Source organism: Symphodus melops (genome assembly GCF_947650265.1).
Source record: "Symphodus melops genome assembly, chromosome: 21".
NCBI classification, from domain to species: Eukaryota; Metazoa; Chordata; class Actinopteri; order Labriformes; family Labridae; genus Symphodus; species Symphodus melops.
This window is the reverse complement of record NC_136711.1, coordinates 8,016,623-8,031,723: the sequence shown is the minus strand read 5'-3', so window position 1 is coordinate 8,031,723 and position 15,101 is coordinate 8,016,623. Positions and strand designations below refer to the sequence as shown.

The 15,101-nt window shown below is 42.7% G+C and overlaps 2 protein-coding genes across 2 annotated transcripts; one reads left to right on the top strand and one right to left on the bottom strand.

Moving 5' to 3' along the window:
• Positions 1-47: 47 nt before the first annotated feature.
• Positions 48-15,071, bottom strand: eif2ak1 (eukaryotic translation initiation factor 2-alpha kinase 1). The gene is made up of 15 exons (XM_079334089.1): positions 14,685-15,071; positions 12,632-12,796; positions 12,173-12,309; positions 11,746-11,786; positions 11,533-11,632; positions 7,858-7,938; positions 7,680-7,773; positions 7,521-7,569; positions 6,347-6,719; positions 6,114-6,222; positions 5,352-5,458; positions 1,845-1,959; positions 1,675-1,754; positions 1,331-1,564; positions 48-378 (listed from the first exon to the last, which is right to left on the bottom strand). Exons 1-15 carry the CDS (start codon positions 14,857-14,859, stop codon positions 289-291), a joined length of 1,950 nt encoding a protein of 649 aa, XP_079190215.1. The 5' UTR covers positions 14,860-15,071; the 3' UTR covers positions 48-288.
• LOC306817314 (ankyrin repeat domain-containing protein 61-like) lies at positions 2,150-5,340 on the top strand. The gene is made up of 5 exons (XM_079334093.1): positions 2,150-2,678; positions 2,909-3,003; positions 3,314-3,485; positions 3,649-3,849; positions 4,662-5,340. Exons 1-5 carry the CDS (start codon positions 2,493-2,495, stop codon positions 5,232-5,234), a joined length of 1,227 nt encoding a protein of 408 aa, XP_079190219.1. The 5' UTR covers positions 2,150-2,492; the 3' UTR covers positions 5,235-5,340.
• Positions 15,072-15,101: the final 30 nt, after the last annotated feature.

Here is a 15,101-nt window from a genome sequence, read left to right as displayed (position 1 = left end):
AAACAAGTCTTCTCAAATGTAAAAAATACACATTGCTTTTCACAAGACATGGCAGAAGTAGGTTTAATTGAACAGCTAAATGAGGATAAATAATTGCAACCATACATCATCATCATTCACAAGACACACTCAAACACTTACACGCACACACTCTCTCTCTCTCTCAACCACTTTTACCTGTGAACAAAACAGTACAGCAGTAATTGAAAAGTCAAGTTTTGACAGTCTTTTGTTGGTTGAGATGATAACGGCTCAGGTTTTGTCCAGCTTAGAGAAATGTACTGTGACTTATGAGCTCTGAAGTCGACTGATCTGTCTCCTCAGCTGCATAATCTCTTCCTCCTGCTCTTCAACCCTTTTCTGCAAACCATGGATCACCTAAGACAGAAGGGGAGTATTATGAAAATACTTTGCAATTACAATATTAAAACACATTACTTTTTGATGGCACATACAGGGAAAAAAAAGGCTGCACATACAAATACTCTGAAATAGTTAAAACAAATTTTTCTTTTTTTTCCTTCTTGATTTTAAACCTACAACAGGCAACTTTGGATACAGCAGATGTCACACTTCAGACCAAAACAATACCCCCTCAGCACACCACTACCCCTCTTCCCCTGGAAGTTGATCTGATCACAATGCTAGTAATGGGAAATGGACTTGAGCTTATATAGTGCTTTTCAAGTCTTCTGTCTACTTAAAGCGCTATACACAGTATACACCGCATGTTACAACTACCCATTCATACCCATTCCCACACTGATGGCAGAGGTTGCTATGTAGTGAGACCATCTGAAGTATTTAAGTCCATTCATATGCCGACGAAGCAGTGGGAGCAATTCGGGGTAAAGTGTCTTGCCCAAGGACACGTTGAACATGTTGCTGATTGTTAGTTCTCCTTCAGTCCAAGTCTTGTGACTACACACTGACATTATGCCTCTTCTTACAGTACCCTTTATCGGGCTGGGCTGTCTCTGTTCCCCATCATGGTGGAAGGGGGAACAACTGGACAGGGAGGGAGGGAGGGAGGCTTTCACGTGAAAAAAACATGAATTAAATATATTTGAGCCTCAAAGTGAAATACAAACAAGCTGAAGGAAGCACCGTCCCGTCAGTATGAACGCAGAGTTGAGAACAACAAACCAGAGGGAGGTTGAATTAATTTTGTTTTTAGAAAGTCATTAAACAATTATATATTTTATGAAGAAATATTTGATATTGGCTAAATCGATGTTTAAAATGTTGCATATTATACCTTTAATAGCACAAAAAGCCCTCAGAGTGTTAATTATACTAAAAGGGTGAAATAGATCCAGAGACAACATACTATGTCTTTACTGCAGAAGAGTTCACTCTGGAGAAGCTGGCTGGCCGTTGGACGAACACTGGGCTCTTTACTCGTCAGGTTAAGGATGTACTTCGTCAGGAGTGGCCATCTTTGGCTGAACAAGTCTGGGATTTTTCCCTCACTCAGGTCTCCAAGGGTCCGAACCCTCTCCATCTCTGTCCCAAAGGGTTGAAATAACTCCAGAGCCAGCACCCCAATGCTGTACATGTCCGACTGGTAGAGAACAATCGTATGGACAAAGTTTAGCCTTCATAAAATGTTACTTAAGAGACAACAATGAGCAAATAATTGCAGTTGTACAATAATAGAATGAACCTGTTTACCTTTGAGTCATAATGTGAGCCCTTCAGTTGTTCTGGTGCAGCATAAACAAATGTGCCAACACCTGTAGTATGTGAGGAATCTGGGGAAAAAAAGTGACTTTTAAGCAAATGGCTCCCTCTATTGGTGATTCTTTGCCATGTACTACAACAATTGAGAGACGCAGTCTTACCACTACTGACAGAGGCGGTACTTTTATGGCTGTCCACGATCATATTCCTGCAGGCCAATCCAAAGTCTCCTATCCGAACATGACAGTCATGGCCATGAAGGAAAATGTTCCTGGGCTGTGAAAAAACAAAAGCATTATGTCATATTGTAAAAATATAGAGTAACCTCTGTTTGTTAAGAACATGTATTGTTCTTTTGCACAGACAAAATTGTATTTTTTGTTTTTTTACAAAGTATAAAAAACTGGAAGCAATAATTTCAGGCTTTCACACTAACATTATATTCTTAACTTGATTTTTTTAAAATATTGAACACTGGATCAACATGTCAATGACTAAGAGAGACGCCAGCAGTTTCCATAATTCGCCCCAAACAAAAAAGTTATTCACTGTAAGAGGAAGGCTCTGCACCAAACTTACTGTCACAGCAACATTGGCGAAATCAAGCCGACGAAGAAAAAAAAAAACCCGACGTAGTTAACGGAAGTATTTGCTGAAACAACGTCACACAGGAAACAAAGGTAGCTCAAAGACGTTTGAATTGCCCCCCTAATTTACAACCATGAAGTTCTTGCTTTGACAAACCAGAAGAACAAGATCCAACCACAGAGCTTCAGGAAGCTTAAACACAGACAGCTGTGAAGCTAGTCATGCTGACGGGGAGAGAGGAACATGACGGCGGCAGCGCTTCAGCTGTCAAGTCTCACAACAATGAATTCTACAACGCTATCATGGATGAAGACTTGGAACGTATAGAGAGCATGTCAAGAGAGTATGGGAGCAACTCTCTCATCCAGCAGATGCAACAGGGTGCACCTGGAGAAGTTTTCTGGAAGGTAATGCAATCCATTCTTGTTTTTAAGATATAAGTACAAAGCATTGTAAAAGTTTCCATAGAAATATCAGATGGATGTATGCACCTTTAAGTCTAATGAAATTAAATTAAAATAAATTAATCGATGCAGCAGAGTGATCTTTAAAAGGGAATTAACTTCCTGGACTGGGAGTTCACTATTTGCATACTACAGTTATCCAGTTGTTCTTGTTATGTCTTGTCTTGCTTTAGGGCTTTGCCATCTTCCCTCTTCACCTGGCTGCCTCCTACAGAAGAGTAAAGAGCATGCAGAGGCTGCTCTCTGCAGGGGCGGACCCTGAAATGAGGTCAGGACAAACACACACTCTACCAACATAAACCTCAAACATAACATCTGTCAATACTGGTGAGTTACATGCAGTTACTTCCTTATTAACAAGTATAATAAGCAGCTGAAACTCTGAACCTAACCTAATTTTGGCTGCGGTAGCTAAGATACGATATGAAGTGAGTGAGAGCTTGATTTAAATGTTTAGGATTGGACAACATCTTGTTACAACAGCGGTGAATTCATCCTGTGCAAAGTGACGTCCGACGCAAGCACGTGCACGCCACTTGTTCCTTGTGCCTCTCTCAATCTCCACATTGTCACCTCAGGGACCAGCTGGGTCGAACCACTCTACACTTGGTGACGGCCAGCTGGCCGAGCATTCCTACTGGTTTGTCAAAACCTCAATCTAAATACCTGACTGCTGTAATCAGCGCTCGGAGGCAGGCAGAGGCTTGTCTGCAGCTTCTCTGTGAGCATGGTGTTAACATCAATGCAGAGGTAAAGCTGTTTCTATTCAAAAAAATAATAATAATGAAATGCTCTGCTTGCATCTTTTTGTACAGCTTCTATCCTTTTAATTGAAAACGCACAGTTTGAAAAAAACTCTCTGTTTTTTAAAGTGTGTTGCGTCAGGTCAGTGTTTCTTGTACGTCCTCGCTAGGTGGAGGGAGAGAGTCACCAAACGGCTCTCCACCTGTCAGTGCGCTACGCTGCACAGTCCGCTGCCCAGATTCTGTGCGTCCATGGTGCTAATGTAAATGCCGTGGACAGCAGTGGGATGACAGCCCTGCATATGGCCGCTGGGATGCTGCACGAGGACCTCATAAGGAGCTTGATCAAGGAGGGAGCAGATTTAAACGTGGTTTGTGCTACTTCTCTCTGTCATGGCGGCTCAAATGTTAAATACAAAGACGAAAAAACAAAGAGAAAAGATGTTGACTGCAGTCATTTTGGGCATCCAATAGAAGTAAAAGCACAGCTGATATTAAGAATAAAGAGTTTCATCCAACAGTCTATTGGATCATTGTTGATGTGATTGGTTAAATCTGTGATAGACGATCAACCGAAGGTTGACATTTGAATGTATTAATTCTTACAAAGAAAGATGTAGAGATAAGTAAAAAATGATGTGCAATTACAAAGCAAAAATAAAATATGGAACTCAAGTATAGGTGACCTTTTTTTTTTTACCCTATTTAAGCCCATAAGACAGTGTAGGTCTCAATTTGAAGGGACAATTTGTTGCCAGCTGTTGAAGTGTTTCAGTTGCCCTCAAAGGACAGCCTAGTGCTGGTGAGCAGCAACATGAAGGGAAGTGTTTATACTTTATAAACTTTTTGTAAATAATATGAAATAATATCAACCTATGATAGATTTGATTAAATATATACAATACTGAAAAATCATCATCTTGTGTGTAGTGGGCAGGTCACTCACTTAGACCGTAAGACAGTGAAGGTTGAGGCAGTGACCGGGGGATAAAAATCAAACTACATGAATTGAAGTTCTTTGTTCCTTTAGAAAGTGGTGTTATACTTCTGATAGTAATGGTGAGGAAGAACAGCCGGTCAGTGGTGGTCTTCATTTAAAATCCATCCAGCCTGAGACAAGATCTTTAAGTGTGCCTTAGGTTCGATATCTGCCCTACAAATGTTAATACTCGACTCTTTTCAGGGGGTGAAGCACTCAGGGAGCACTCCTCTGCACCTCGCTGCAATGTCAGCGTCTCTGAGGACAACCCTGGAGGACAACATGAAATGCGTCTCTGAGCTGCTTCGGCAGGGGGCAGAGGTCAACGCAGTCAACAAAGCTGGTTTCACGCCCTTACAGGAGGCTTGCAGCGTGGGCAACGAGGAGCTGGTGGACCTACTGCTCAAACACGGAGCCGACATCAACCAGCTGAGTAACAACGGGGAAAACTGTTTGTTCCTGTTCCTGAACCACAGGCAGAATGTTCGGAAGCGATCTCTGCTGGCAAAACTTCTCAGTCTGACAACTCCGCTCACTGTCTGCAACCACGGCGGCCTCCTGCCCGGCACCCTGACTCTACCGTGTTTCCTCAAACAGAGAGAGCAGCTACTCAAGCTCATTCAGCAGCCGAGGAGGCTTCAAGATATCTGCAAGTGTAACATTTATCTCAAACATGTTCAAAGTGACCGAGAAGAGGCGAGGAGAATTCTGCCAGAGAAACTTTATGACTTTGTGTTCAACGTCTGGGAGAATTCACACATTTCCTTTGGAGACTGACGTGGGGGAAATGACTCATTTAATCACCATTTTCATTTGACTCTCAATTGTTTCGTGGACAAACACAACAACACACAAACACATGTTGATGAAATAAAAGGGACCACAGCACTTTACCTTCAGGTCTCTGTGCATGATTCCTCTGGAGTGAATGTACTCCACTCCTTCAAGTATCCTCCTCAGCAAGCTGAATGTGTGTTCAGCATCCACACACCCATAAGGAGCTGAAAGGACAAATGTATATTTATCTTCTTTTTTTTTTCTTCAAATTTCTAATTGTTGCTATAAAGTTCACTTAATTCTACATCATAAGCAATTATTTGTTAATGCTAGGAATTAGAAATGGTACAGTTATGATTTCATATCGTTATCGGTCCAATATTGACATAATTCATGCATCAGATATCTGACAATCATGAAAAATTGGACAGTTTCAACAGTCTCAGCTTGCAAAGTCTCGCTTTGAAGACATTCAGACTGAGTTGTCAGAAGCGCTTACAAATCGTCTCCATGACGATGTTCAGACGAGATTGGAACAGCTCCTTCTGTATGATCAAATTACAATTCTTACACTTCAGTTTAAAACACTCGATTTAAAAACCTGACAGATGTTGCTGCTTACCGTCAGGTTTACTATAGCTGTGTGTAGCCTTACAGATAATACCAACAATAACACTATTAATTATGATTTAAAAAATATTGGAATCAGTATTGGTACTTGTGTATCGGAATTGGATCGGATTGCAGAAAAGTTGATGGGTGCCTCTATATAGGAAATCCACTAGCGATCAAAAGGTGGGTTTCTTTTTTAAATACAGTCTGTGCTGAAGCTTTATAATATTATAACATTGTAAAGTAGAGCATGTGTTAGAGAATTACTTCTTGAGGTTTGTTCTGAGAGAGGCGTGTTGTTCCTTTCAGAGATCCAGTCCTTCAGTGAGCGCTCACACAGCTGCATCTGGATGTAGAGCATCAGCTGGAACTGTACCTGCAGCAGAATCACAACCCATTTTTAAACAAACACACTTTGTACTTCCAGGTTGCATGAAGCGTGGAAATATTTTTAAAAAAAATACACATTTGATCATTTGCCTGAAGACACTTTAAGCTACCTCTTTGGAAGGCGTTGTTGTGTGTTTGTTAGCTTGTTGCTGTCGTTCCTTCTCCGTGCAGGAGTTGTTGTTGTTCAGTTCCATGCTGCTCCTGCTGAAGTCCTCCTCCAGCAGGACTGAACTGTCCCAGTCAGTAGCAGGACATTTGGAGGCATTCATAGGCCCTTGCTGTCCCAAGAACACACAGGGGACGTAGTTCTCTGGGATGCGGCGCATTGTCTTGGGACACACCACCTGTCCCTTATCTAAAGCTCGGACTTTCAGGGTCTCCTTCGGGGGTCCTTTGGCCCTCGGGTCAGCCTCTGCTTGTGCCTGACTGAGGCTTTGAAAAACTATGGAGGAGCTGTCGCTGTTGTCAGGGCTCTCATCAGAACTGTGAAGGAAAAAGATGAGATGAATATCAGGGGTTTGTGCCAGACTGATATGTCTGTTTTACAAAACCAACACATTTTTAAAGGGAAAGAAATTCAATAATTACTCCAAGTATAAAGGATCTGATAAAAATGGATTTTTTCACAGGTGCGACTTAGTCATGCAAAAGGCACCTTCAATAAACAAATAACTTTTTTACACAAAACTATTATACATTGTTTAAATTACTTAGTGCTGCAGCTGTTGTTTGCTACATGTGCTGCAGAGAGTAAAACAAAAATGATGGAACTATTTCTAAGCCTTTATCCTGTGTGTAGTATGACCTGTAAAACATGTCAGATTGGAGTGTTTTGGAAAAATGTCAAATCATCAGGATGCAAGTGAAAACAAAAACATACATTTTGGAATATATCACAGTTTTTTAAATTAAAGATCAGATTGTTATTCAGGTAAGGAAAATTTTAAAAAGAGGTTAAAATGAATTACTTTTCAACTCCTCGGCTGTCACTGTAAATCTTAACTGCACATCAATTCTCGTATTTCATCCTCCATTGTTTGTATTATTTATTTATCCTTTTTACATATTAAATACAAGTGTTCAGATCAATGTTCTTTTTTTATTTTGAGTACTTAAACCTCAAAATAAATAAAGAAAATACAGCAGTCTAAAATAAGAGAGGCCACTTTCAATGTCATTACTTTGTGCCCCACTTGGTAATGTAAACATTAAAAACACAAAAAATAAACTGATCAATAAAAATCTTAAACAATAAAGGTGAGATCAGTTGGTGCTGGATCCTACCTGTCTGGATTCTCTGGAGATTCTAGTGCAGGCAGGTGAGACTCAGCAGCTGTAACAGAGATGTTTAGAACATACAGTGAGTTTGTTCAAACCAGAGCCGTAAAGCTTTACTCGTTCCAACCTGATCAATGGGTGACAGGAAAGCGGTTTAATACTCACATGTTGCAGGCTGAACGTGCTCCATCCATGCAGTGTGATAACCCACAACGTTTACGTGCTGCAGGCTGGACAACACTTTGACTTCCCTGAGGACCTGGAGCAGATTACGCTGATTATCAATTTGTTGTTTGGTTCAAAGCATTTAAAATGTCTTATTGTTGAAGCTTTTTTGCCTCACCTTCATGCAGTCTTCCTTCGAGACTTTTTTGATGAGGATTTTCTTCACAGCATAAAACTGTCCATCCAGTTTGTTCATGACCTGCAATTGGACAGTGACACAGACACAGAGAAGGCTCAGGCAAACCACCTTGACTGGGGAGGCGGCAGAAGTGAAATGCAGGTGTGGAAGGATCTGCAAAGGCATAAGAGGGCTAAAAATACATCAGAGCAAGTCAGTGTGCGGACAAGGATGGAGGCAGGCACATCGCTCAGGCGAACCGTCTGGTGAGACGCAGGAGAACCCTAGGCAGGAAGCACACCATAGTCCTAGTGATCTCTCAGTGCCGGCAATACCCCAAGACCACACAAGGACATCCTCGAAGGTCATTCCAGATAGCTCACCCCAGCCGACGAGGGAAAGAATCAAGTGGCCCAAGATGAGTGATGGAAAGGAGTGGTCCATGTTAGATGAGGACCTAGACAAGGTGCTAGGAGCAGTCCAAGCAGGATCAGTAGAAAAGAAGGTGGATTCATTGTCAGCCATCACCTATAATGTGGCAAAAGAGCGGTTTGGAACAATGCCAAGGAAAGAGAACAGCGACAGAGCAGAAAAGCAGGACAACAGAAGAGAAAGAAAGATCAAACAACTTAGGAAGGAAATCAAGACCCTGAGGAAGCAGTTCAAACTGGCAAGTGTAGGAGAAAAGGAAGGAATAAAAGAGCTGACAGCCAGCCTCCACGAGCAGCTCATCAGAATAAGAAGAGCTGAGAGGTTCAGGCAGAGGCGGAAAAAGCAGGAAGCGGCACGAGCTCAGTTCATAAAGGACCCCTACCGCTTCACCAAATTACATCTTGGGGAGGCAAGGTCGGGAACTCTAATGAGTTCCAAAGAGGAAGTGGAGCAGTCTGTTGAAGAATCATTTGGAGACCAGTCAAGAGACGATGCCCTAGGAGGAAATCACGGGCTTGCTAACATCGACCCACCTACTACATCCCTCAGCACAGCGTGTCCATCATGGGGAGAGGTTCAACAGGTAGTAAGGCATGCAAGATCATCTTCTGCTCCAGGTCCTAGCGGTATACCATACAAAGTATACAAGAAATGCCCTAAGCTCCTCCGAAGGCTGTGGAAGCTTATGCGGGTAATTTGGTCTAAGGGATCCATTCCAACAAGCTGGAGAAGGGCAGAAGGGTGCTTTGTGCCCAAAGAACGGGGATCCACACAGATCAGCCGGTTCCGAACTATCTCCCTACTTAGTGTGGAAGGGAAGATGTTCTTTTCAGTGCTGGCCAGGAGAATGAGCGCTTACATGACCCAGAATGGATATATTAATACCTCTATCCAGAAGGGCGGTGTCGAAGGGTTCTCAGGGTGCTTGGAGCATACAGGGGTCCTCAGCCAACTTATCCAAGAAGCAGAGGAGAAGAAAGGCAGCCAAACAGTTGTCTGGCTTGACTTTGCAAACGCATATGGGTCTATTCCACATAACTTGATCCAAGCTGCTTTGGACTACTACCACATCCCACCTGACATCCAGGGCATGATCACCAGTTACCTGAGTTACATCAAGGTGCGATTCCAGTCCGCTAAGTTCACAACAAAGTGGCAGTCAGTGGAGAAGGGGATAGTGACAGGGTGCACAATCTCTCCCATCTTGTTCATCATGGGGATGAACCTGATCATATCCGCAGCGAGCACAAGATCAAGAGGGGTGAAGACAGCTGCAGGATGTCAACAGCCAGCAATCAGGGCATTCATGGATGACCTCACTGTGATTACACCAACTCACGTGCAGGCAAGATGGGTCTTGGAAGAACTGGATCGCATGGCCACCTGGGCAAAAATGGCTTTCAAGCCCATGAAATCAAGGAGCATGGTGATCCAAAAGGGCAAAGTAACTGGAAGGTGTGAGCTACGAGTTCAAGGGGAAGTGATCCCAAACATCCAGGGGAACCCAATTAAATGCCTTGGGAAGTGGTATGATGATTCCCTGTCAGACAAAAACAGCATCTCCAACACAGGGAAACAAGTCGAAGAATGGCTGATGAAGATTGACAAGTCTGGCCTGCCTGGGAAATACAAGTGCTGGATTTACCAACATGGCCTGCTCCCAAGACTCATGTGGCATCTCACCATATATGAGGTACCCCTATCAACTGTTGAAGAAATGGAGAGGAAGTTCAACAAGCACCTTCGAAGATGGTTGGGAGTACCCCCAAGTTTTACATCGTTAGGGCTCTACATAAGTTCAGGCCAGCTCCAGCTTCCAATGTCATCAGTGGTTGAGGAGTTCAAAGTCGCCAAGTGCAGACTGTCATTGACATATAGAGACTCTCAGGATCAACTCACCAGGGAAGCAGGAGTCAGGACAAGATCTGGCCGTAAGTGGGCCGCCAGCACGGCGATCAACCAGGCAGAAAGTTCGCTCAGGACCAAAGACATCATTGGTAACCCTTGCACTGGAAGACAGGGTCTAGGAACCACACACTTCCAGCAGTGGTCAAAGTCAACCCCTAGGGAAAGGAGAACCTTGATCCAGGATGAAGTCCGAAACCTTGAAGAAGAAGGGAGAAGAGCAAAATCCATTGAGCTCGCAACTCAGGGTGCCTGGACAAGGTGGAACCTCCCCAAGAGAACCATCACATGGAGTGAAATGTGGCGGCTGGAGCCCTTTCGGATATCCTTTCTACTCCGAGCAGTGTACGATACCCCACCGACCCCAGTCAATTTGCACAGGTGGGGGATGAGGGAGGACCAGTTGTGCAGGTTGTGTGGTGGAAAAGGAACAATGGCACACATCCTGTCAGGGTGCAAGACAGCACTGACACAGGGGAGATACAGGTGGCGTCACGATAGGGTGCTATCAGTGCTCGCAGACATCCTGGAGCAAGAGAGGAGGAAGAAGCAACCAGCCAAAACAAGACCGCTGTTCAGCACCATCGCTTTTGTGAAAGAGGGCCATAGAACGGCTTCCCACAACCAAGCCAGGCAGAATCTCCTGCAGTCAGCCCAGAGATGGGAAATGGTGGTTGACCTAGGGAGGAAACTCCACTTCCCAGAAGCAGTCCTGTCCACCACCCAAAGACCTGACACTATCATTTGGTCTCCAGAGGGGAAGAAGATCATCATGGTGGAGTTGACAGTGCCGTGGGAGGAGGGCTGTGAGGAAGCTGCAGAGAGGAAAAAAGCCAAATACCAGCAACTTGCCCAAGACTGCCGGGATAAGGGGTGGACAACATGGCTGTTGACAGTGGAAATTGGATGTCGAGGATTCCCAGCTCAATCTGCGTGGGATCTAATGACAAAGATTGGGCTGAGAGGCCACTTGAGGAAAGCAGCTGTTCGTAGACTGGGGGAAGCAGCAGAGAGAGCCTCCTGTTGGCTCTGGCACAAAAGAGAGGACACAAGCTGGAAGCCTGGAGGAGAGGGGCAGTGACCTGGCCAGTCACTGCTGACCCGCCAACTGGAGGGTGTTGTGGTTAAGGGTCGAAACACCCAGTGAAGGTTGGGGACCACCTGAAGACCTCTCTTCTAGGCCAAGGCTTCACCCATTGGGAATGGGTGTATGTTTGCATAGTAGATGTGTTATACAAATGAATCAACATGAAAACATGGTTGTGTTCATATACTGAGTTCATACTTGTCTATATGGGTTTATTAAACTGAAGTGTGGAGTACAAGAAGTGTAAATACCTTAAAAACTTTCCCATAGGATCCTTTTCCAAGCCTACATACTTCTTCAAATTCTCCAAGGTACCTGGATGTCTGTGCTTGGAACAGTCCCTCCTTCTGTCTGTGGGGAGGTGAAAACAGATATCTTAATCTTCACTCAGACAAACCTAAAAATATGTATGTAGCATGTAGCAACAAGCAAAAAAACAACAACAACATAAGGGTACAACCTACTTTATGGCCATATTGTATGTGTTTGGGCTGAGACGTGGGCCCTGCAACATAACATGAGGATAAACACAAAGTGTTATAGATCCTGAAGTTCACAAAGTCAATAATAGGCACTGTGATAAGATTATTTTAGAAATCTTAAAGAAATCCAACAACTTCTAATTATTACACAGGCACCACTTGGCATTAATAAAAGTTGAAATAAGAAAATTAAAACAGGATACATTTGAGAAAAAAAAAAAACCTTTATGAATTTAATATTTGCATACCCATTACCCATGACTCTCACAAGCATACACAAGGCAGCAAGTGAGATCCAGGTGGACGTTGAGGTTAGGGGGACTATATTTCTATGTTTATTCATACTATGTAAACTATAAACTCTACAAAGTAAAGACATCCTAACACATACAAAAACAGCGAGTGTTACCTGTGGACACAGCGAGGAGCCGGCAGCATGGAGCAGCTCGGTGAACGCTCGGTTGTGCTGCAGCCTCACCGTGCTGAACTCATCGCTGATGGCTAAAGGTGAGAGGAGGTTCATGGCTGCTAACTGCTGACCTATGACTGCCAGAGAGATGACAAAACCATTTCAACTCGAGTGTGAATCAAGATGTCTTTTTGGCTTCTGTCTTTATTGAAATCGGAGGATGGCTATAGTAGTGATAGAGAGAGGGGGAATGACATGCAGGAGAAGACTTGAACCCAGGCTGCACACTTGAAGGATAAAGCCCCCTGCACATGGGGAGCGACCTAACCACTAGGCCATCAGTGCCCTTTGAATTTGAATCTAAAACGTCAGTTATTTCTAAATGTTCAAACAGCCTGAACAAATGAAAGAGTGTGTTATACTAGCTGTAAATCCTGACCCCACATCTCCGTAACAAACCTTTAAACAGCATGCGTGAGCGAGCTGGATTGCTTTCGTAGACGTAGCACAGATGCTCCAGCAGAGATCCCAGGAGAAGGTGGTTTGGGATCGCTGATGCAAACTCCTGAATGGATGGATAATGTCTACCAGCCATTATTACCGCTCCATTATCTGTGTCTGACGCTGGGCATAGAAAAGTAACAAGAGAAAGAGGAAGCTGTGGTTACTTTAAATAAAGACTTTTGTCATGTTTGACTTTTGTTTTTGCACCATTGAAAATCCCCCGAGAACCCAAAACAGATCATTCAAACCAGCCCTTTAAATGAAATACAAACATAAACACAACATTTCCTCTACTTTGTCTTACCTTCTTTAATAACTTTTTCTATCATTTCAACCATTTGTTTGTCAACTAGATCCATTTTTGTCAATAACAACACTTTCTGTCTCAACCTATGCACTCAAAGCTGTACTAGTGTTTGTCCTCTTCACCCTCCAAGTCAAAAAATGATCTTGCTTATACATAAGGGGGGCGTGCACAGAAGTAACGCTTATCTGCCTGTTCCAGCGGACACAAGCCTCCTCCACCTACTGAGCTCTGCAGACATATAACCTGGCTGAGGCACTGCTCACTGTGAGAGAAAGGAGAGGAGGCAGCTGCCTAAAAACTCCTTCCGTCTCACTTCATCTTACAATAGGATGTGTGCAGGGACATGTCCAGACATGTCTGGAGACAGAAATTAATTCCTCCCTGGAAATCCCTGCGATGTCATCAGAGCGTGCAAAGTTATTAGCATATTTTATCATAATAAAGGCGAAGGGAAACAACAAAGCTTAAGCTATAGTGCTCTGGCTGTAAAACCTGCTATATTAGGTCATCAGTGAATTCTAAGACAACCACCCTGAAAAGGTCACTGGGGTCCTGATTTTTGGCTTGAAGCGACAAACATTTAACCTGTGTTATAAACTAGGGCCATGTAGTTTGGGAGATAGCTGCTTTTAACAGGCAGACAGAAAAGACATCTTTAAATTCAAAGCATTGTGAACTTTGATGCCATAAGGAACAACAAGTTGGGATATCCCAGCATCTGCTGCTTTACTTTTGACCAAGCTATTTTTAGCCAAGTCCTCCTTCTCTATGCACAATATCAAATTGCTGGTGGAGTACCTCTTTAAGCCTGTTGATCAGGGTTGGGCTGTATGCAAAGGATTGGACAAACCAAAGACATATAAATGTCTTGATTTGTCAGGTTGATTGCATGTTCTTTGAGTCTATTATGTTGAAATCAATGAAGGTTTATAGCCTGTTTGTTTAACAATAAGTCAATATCATGGCTTGTATAAAATAGGTAAAAGGCTAAAAGTGAATAAAAAAACATCATTTTCTCAAACTAACACTTAAGTGGCGGGATAATCTTGATCTCACTTTTGAGATTTTGGAGAATGATTTCTGGATGCTGCCATGAGAACTAAACCCCAAAATAAAATTAACATAATAACGTTATTGAAGACTTTGATGTGGGGAAAGTTAGGCATGAAAATAAATAAATTAACTTTAATAGATCAATGAGAACTAGAAAACTTTTATTATTAAAACATTTTAGAAAATGGACAGAGAGAAACTGGTCTGTAACATTTACATTATTTGACTTTCCAAGACTGCAGGATACAATGACTCCTATTCATAGTTTTGATCTTAATATTTGTCAGCTGTTATCATTATTATTCTTTATTTTCTGTATGTTGTGTTTGAATATAATAATAATAATATATTATAATATAATAATAATAATAATAATAATATATATAATAATAATATAATATATATACATATCGTAGATCTGCTTAATGAAGCACTTTTCACTTCTAATATTTGATATATTTTATTATTAATCAAGCATTAGGATCAGGTGGATATATAAGGGGGTAGGGACCCCCCCAAATGATTCCTTAAGCACGCCCTTGTCAGTTTCTAAAGTCAACTCAAGAATCAGAGCATGCTTGTGCCCTTGTGATAATCACCACACTCAACTCAATAAGGATCAGTACACACAGGAGTCAAGCTGCTTACTGTCAAACTGGACATCATCATCGTCCTCTTCGCTTGCCAAACTTAACAGACTTATGTTTGTCTCAACCTCGTGTTTCCTCATGGACTTGATGTTTTGGTGAAGTAAAAGGTTGCTGCTACTTCCAGAACAATCCTCCAACTGCACAAGTCCCTTGTTCGATGCTGAACTGAACATTTTCAGTGTGCCAGACAAAACAATGTGTTTTTTATTATTATTATTATTATTTTTTAAACCCGGCCAAAATCACAACAGCTAACCCATGTCAGCAAGGGAAGCGTCAGGCCTCACGTTAAATCCCAGTTTCCTGGCAGTTTACATAGTCCTTAAGTGTCCAAAGAAAGCTCACAAGTCCACACGGCCTGTCAGTGACAACGACCGGCCATGTTTTAACAGCAGCAGTAAGGAGGCAGGGACCG

Coding starts and splice junctions, on each gene's coding strand:
- eif2ak1 (XM_079334089.1), bottom strand. CDS start 14,859: ATGTTCAGTTCAGCATCGAACAAGGGACTTGTGCAGTTGGAGGATTGT. Junction 1,960..5,351: donor TCATGCACAGAGACCTGAAG/GTAAAGTGCTGT, acceptor GTTTTTTCACAG/CCCAGGAACATTTTCCTTCA. Junction 1,755..1,844: donor TACCGCCTCTGTCAGTAGTG/GTAAGACTGCGT, acceptor TTTTTTCCCCAG/ATTCCTCACATACTACAGGT.
- LOC306817314 (XM_079334093.1), top strand. CDS start 2,493: ATGCTGACGGGGAGAGAGGAACATGACGGCGGCAGCGCTTCAGCTGTC. Junction 2,679..2,908: donor CTGGAGAAGTTTTCTGGAAG/GTAATGCAATCC, acceptor GTCTTGCTTTAG/GGCTTTGCCATCTTCCCTCT. Junction 3,004..3,313: donor GGGGCGGACCCTGAAATGAG/GTCAGGACAAAC, acceptor TTGTCACCTCAG/GGACCAGCTGGGTCGAACCA.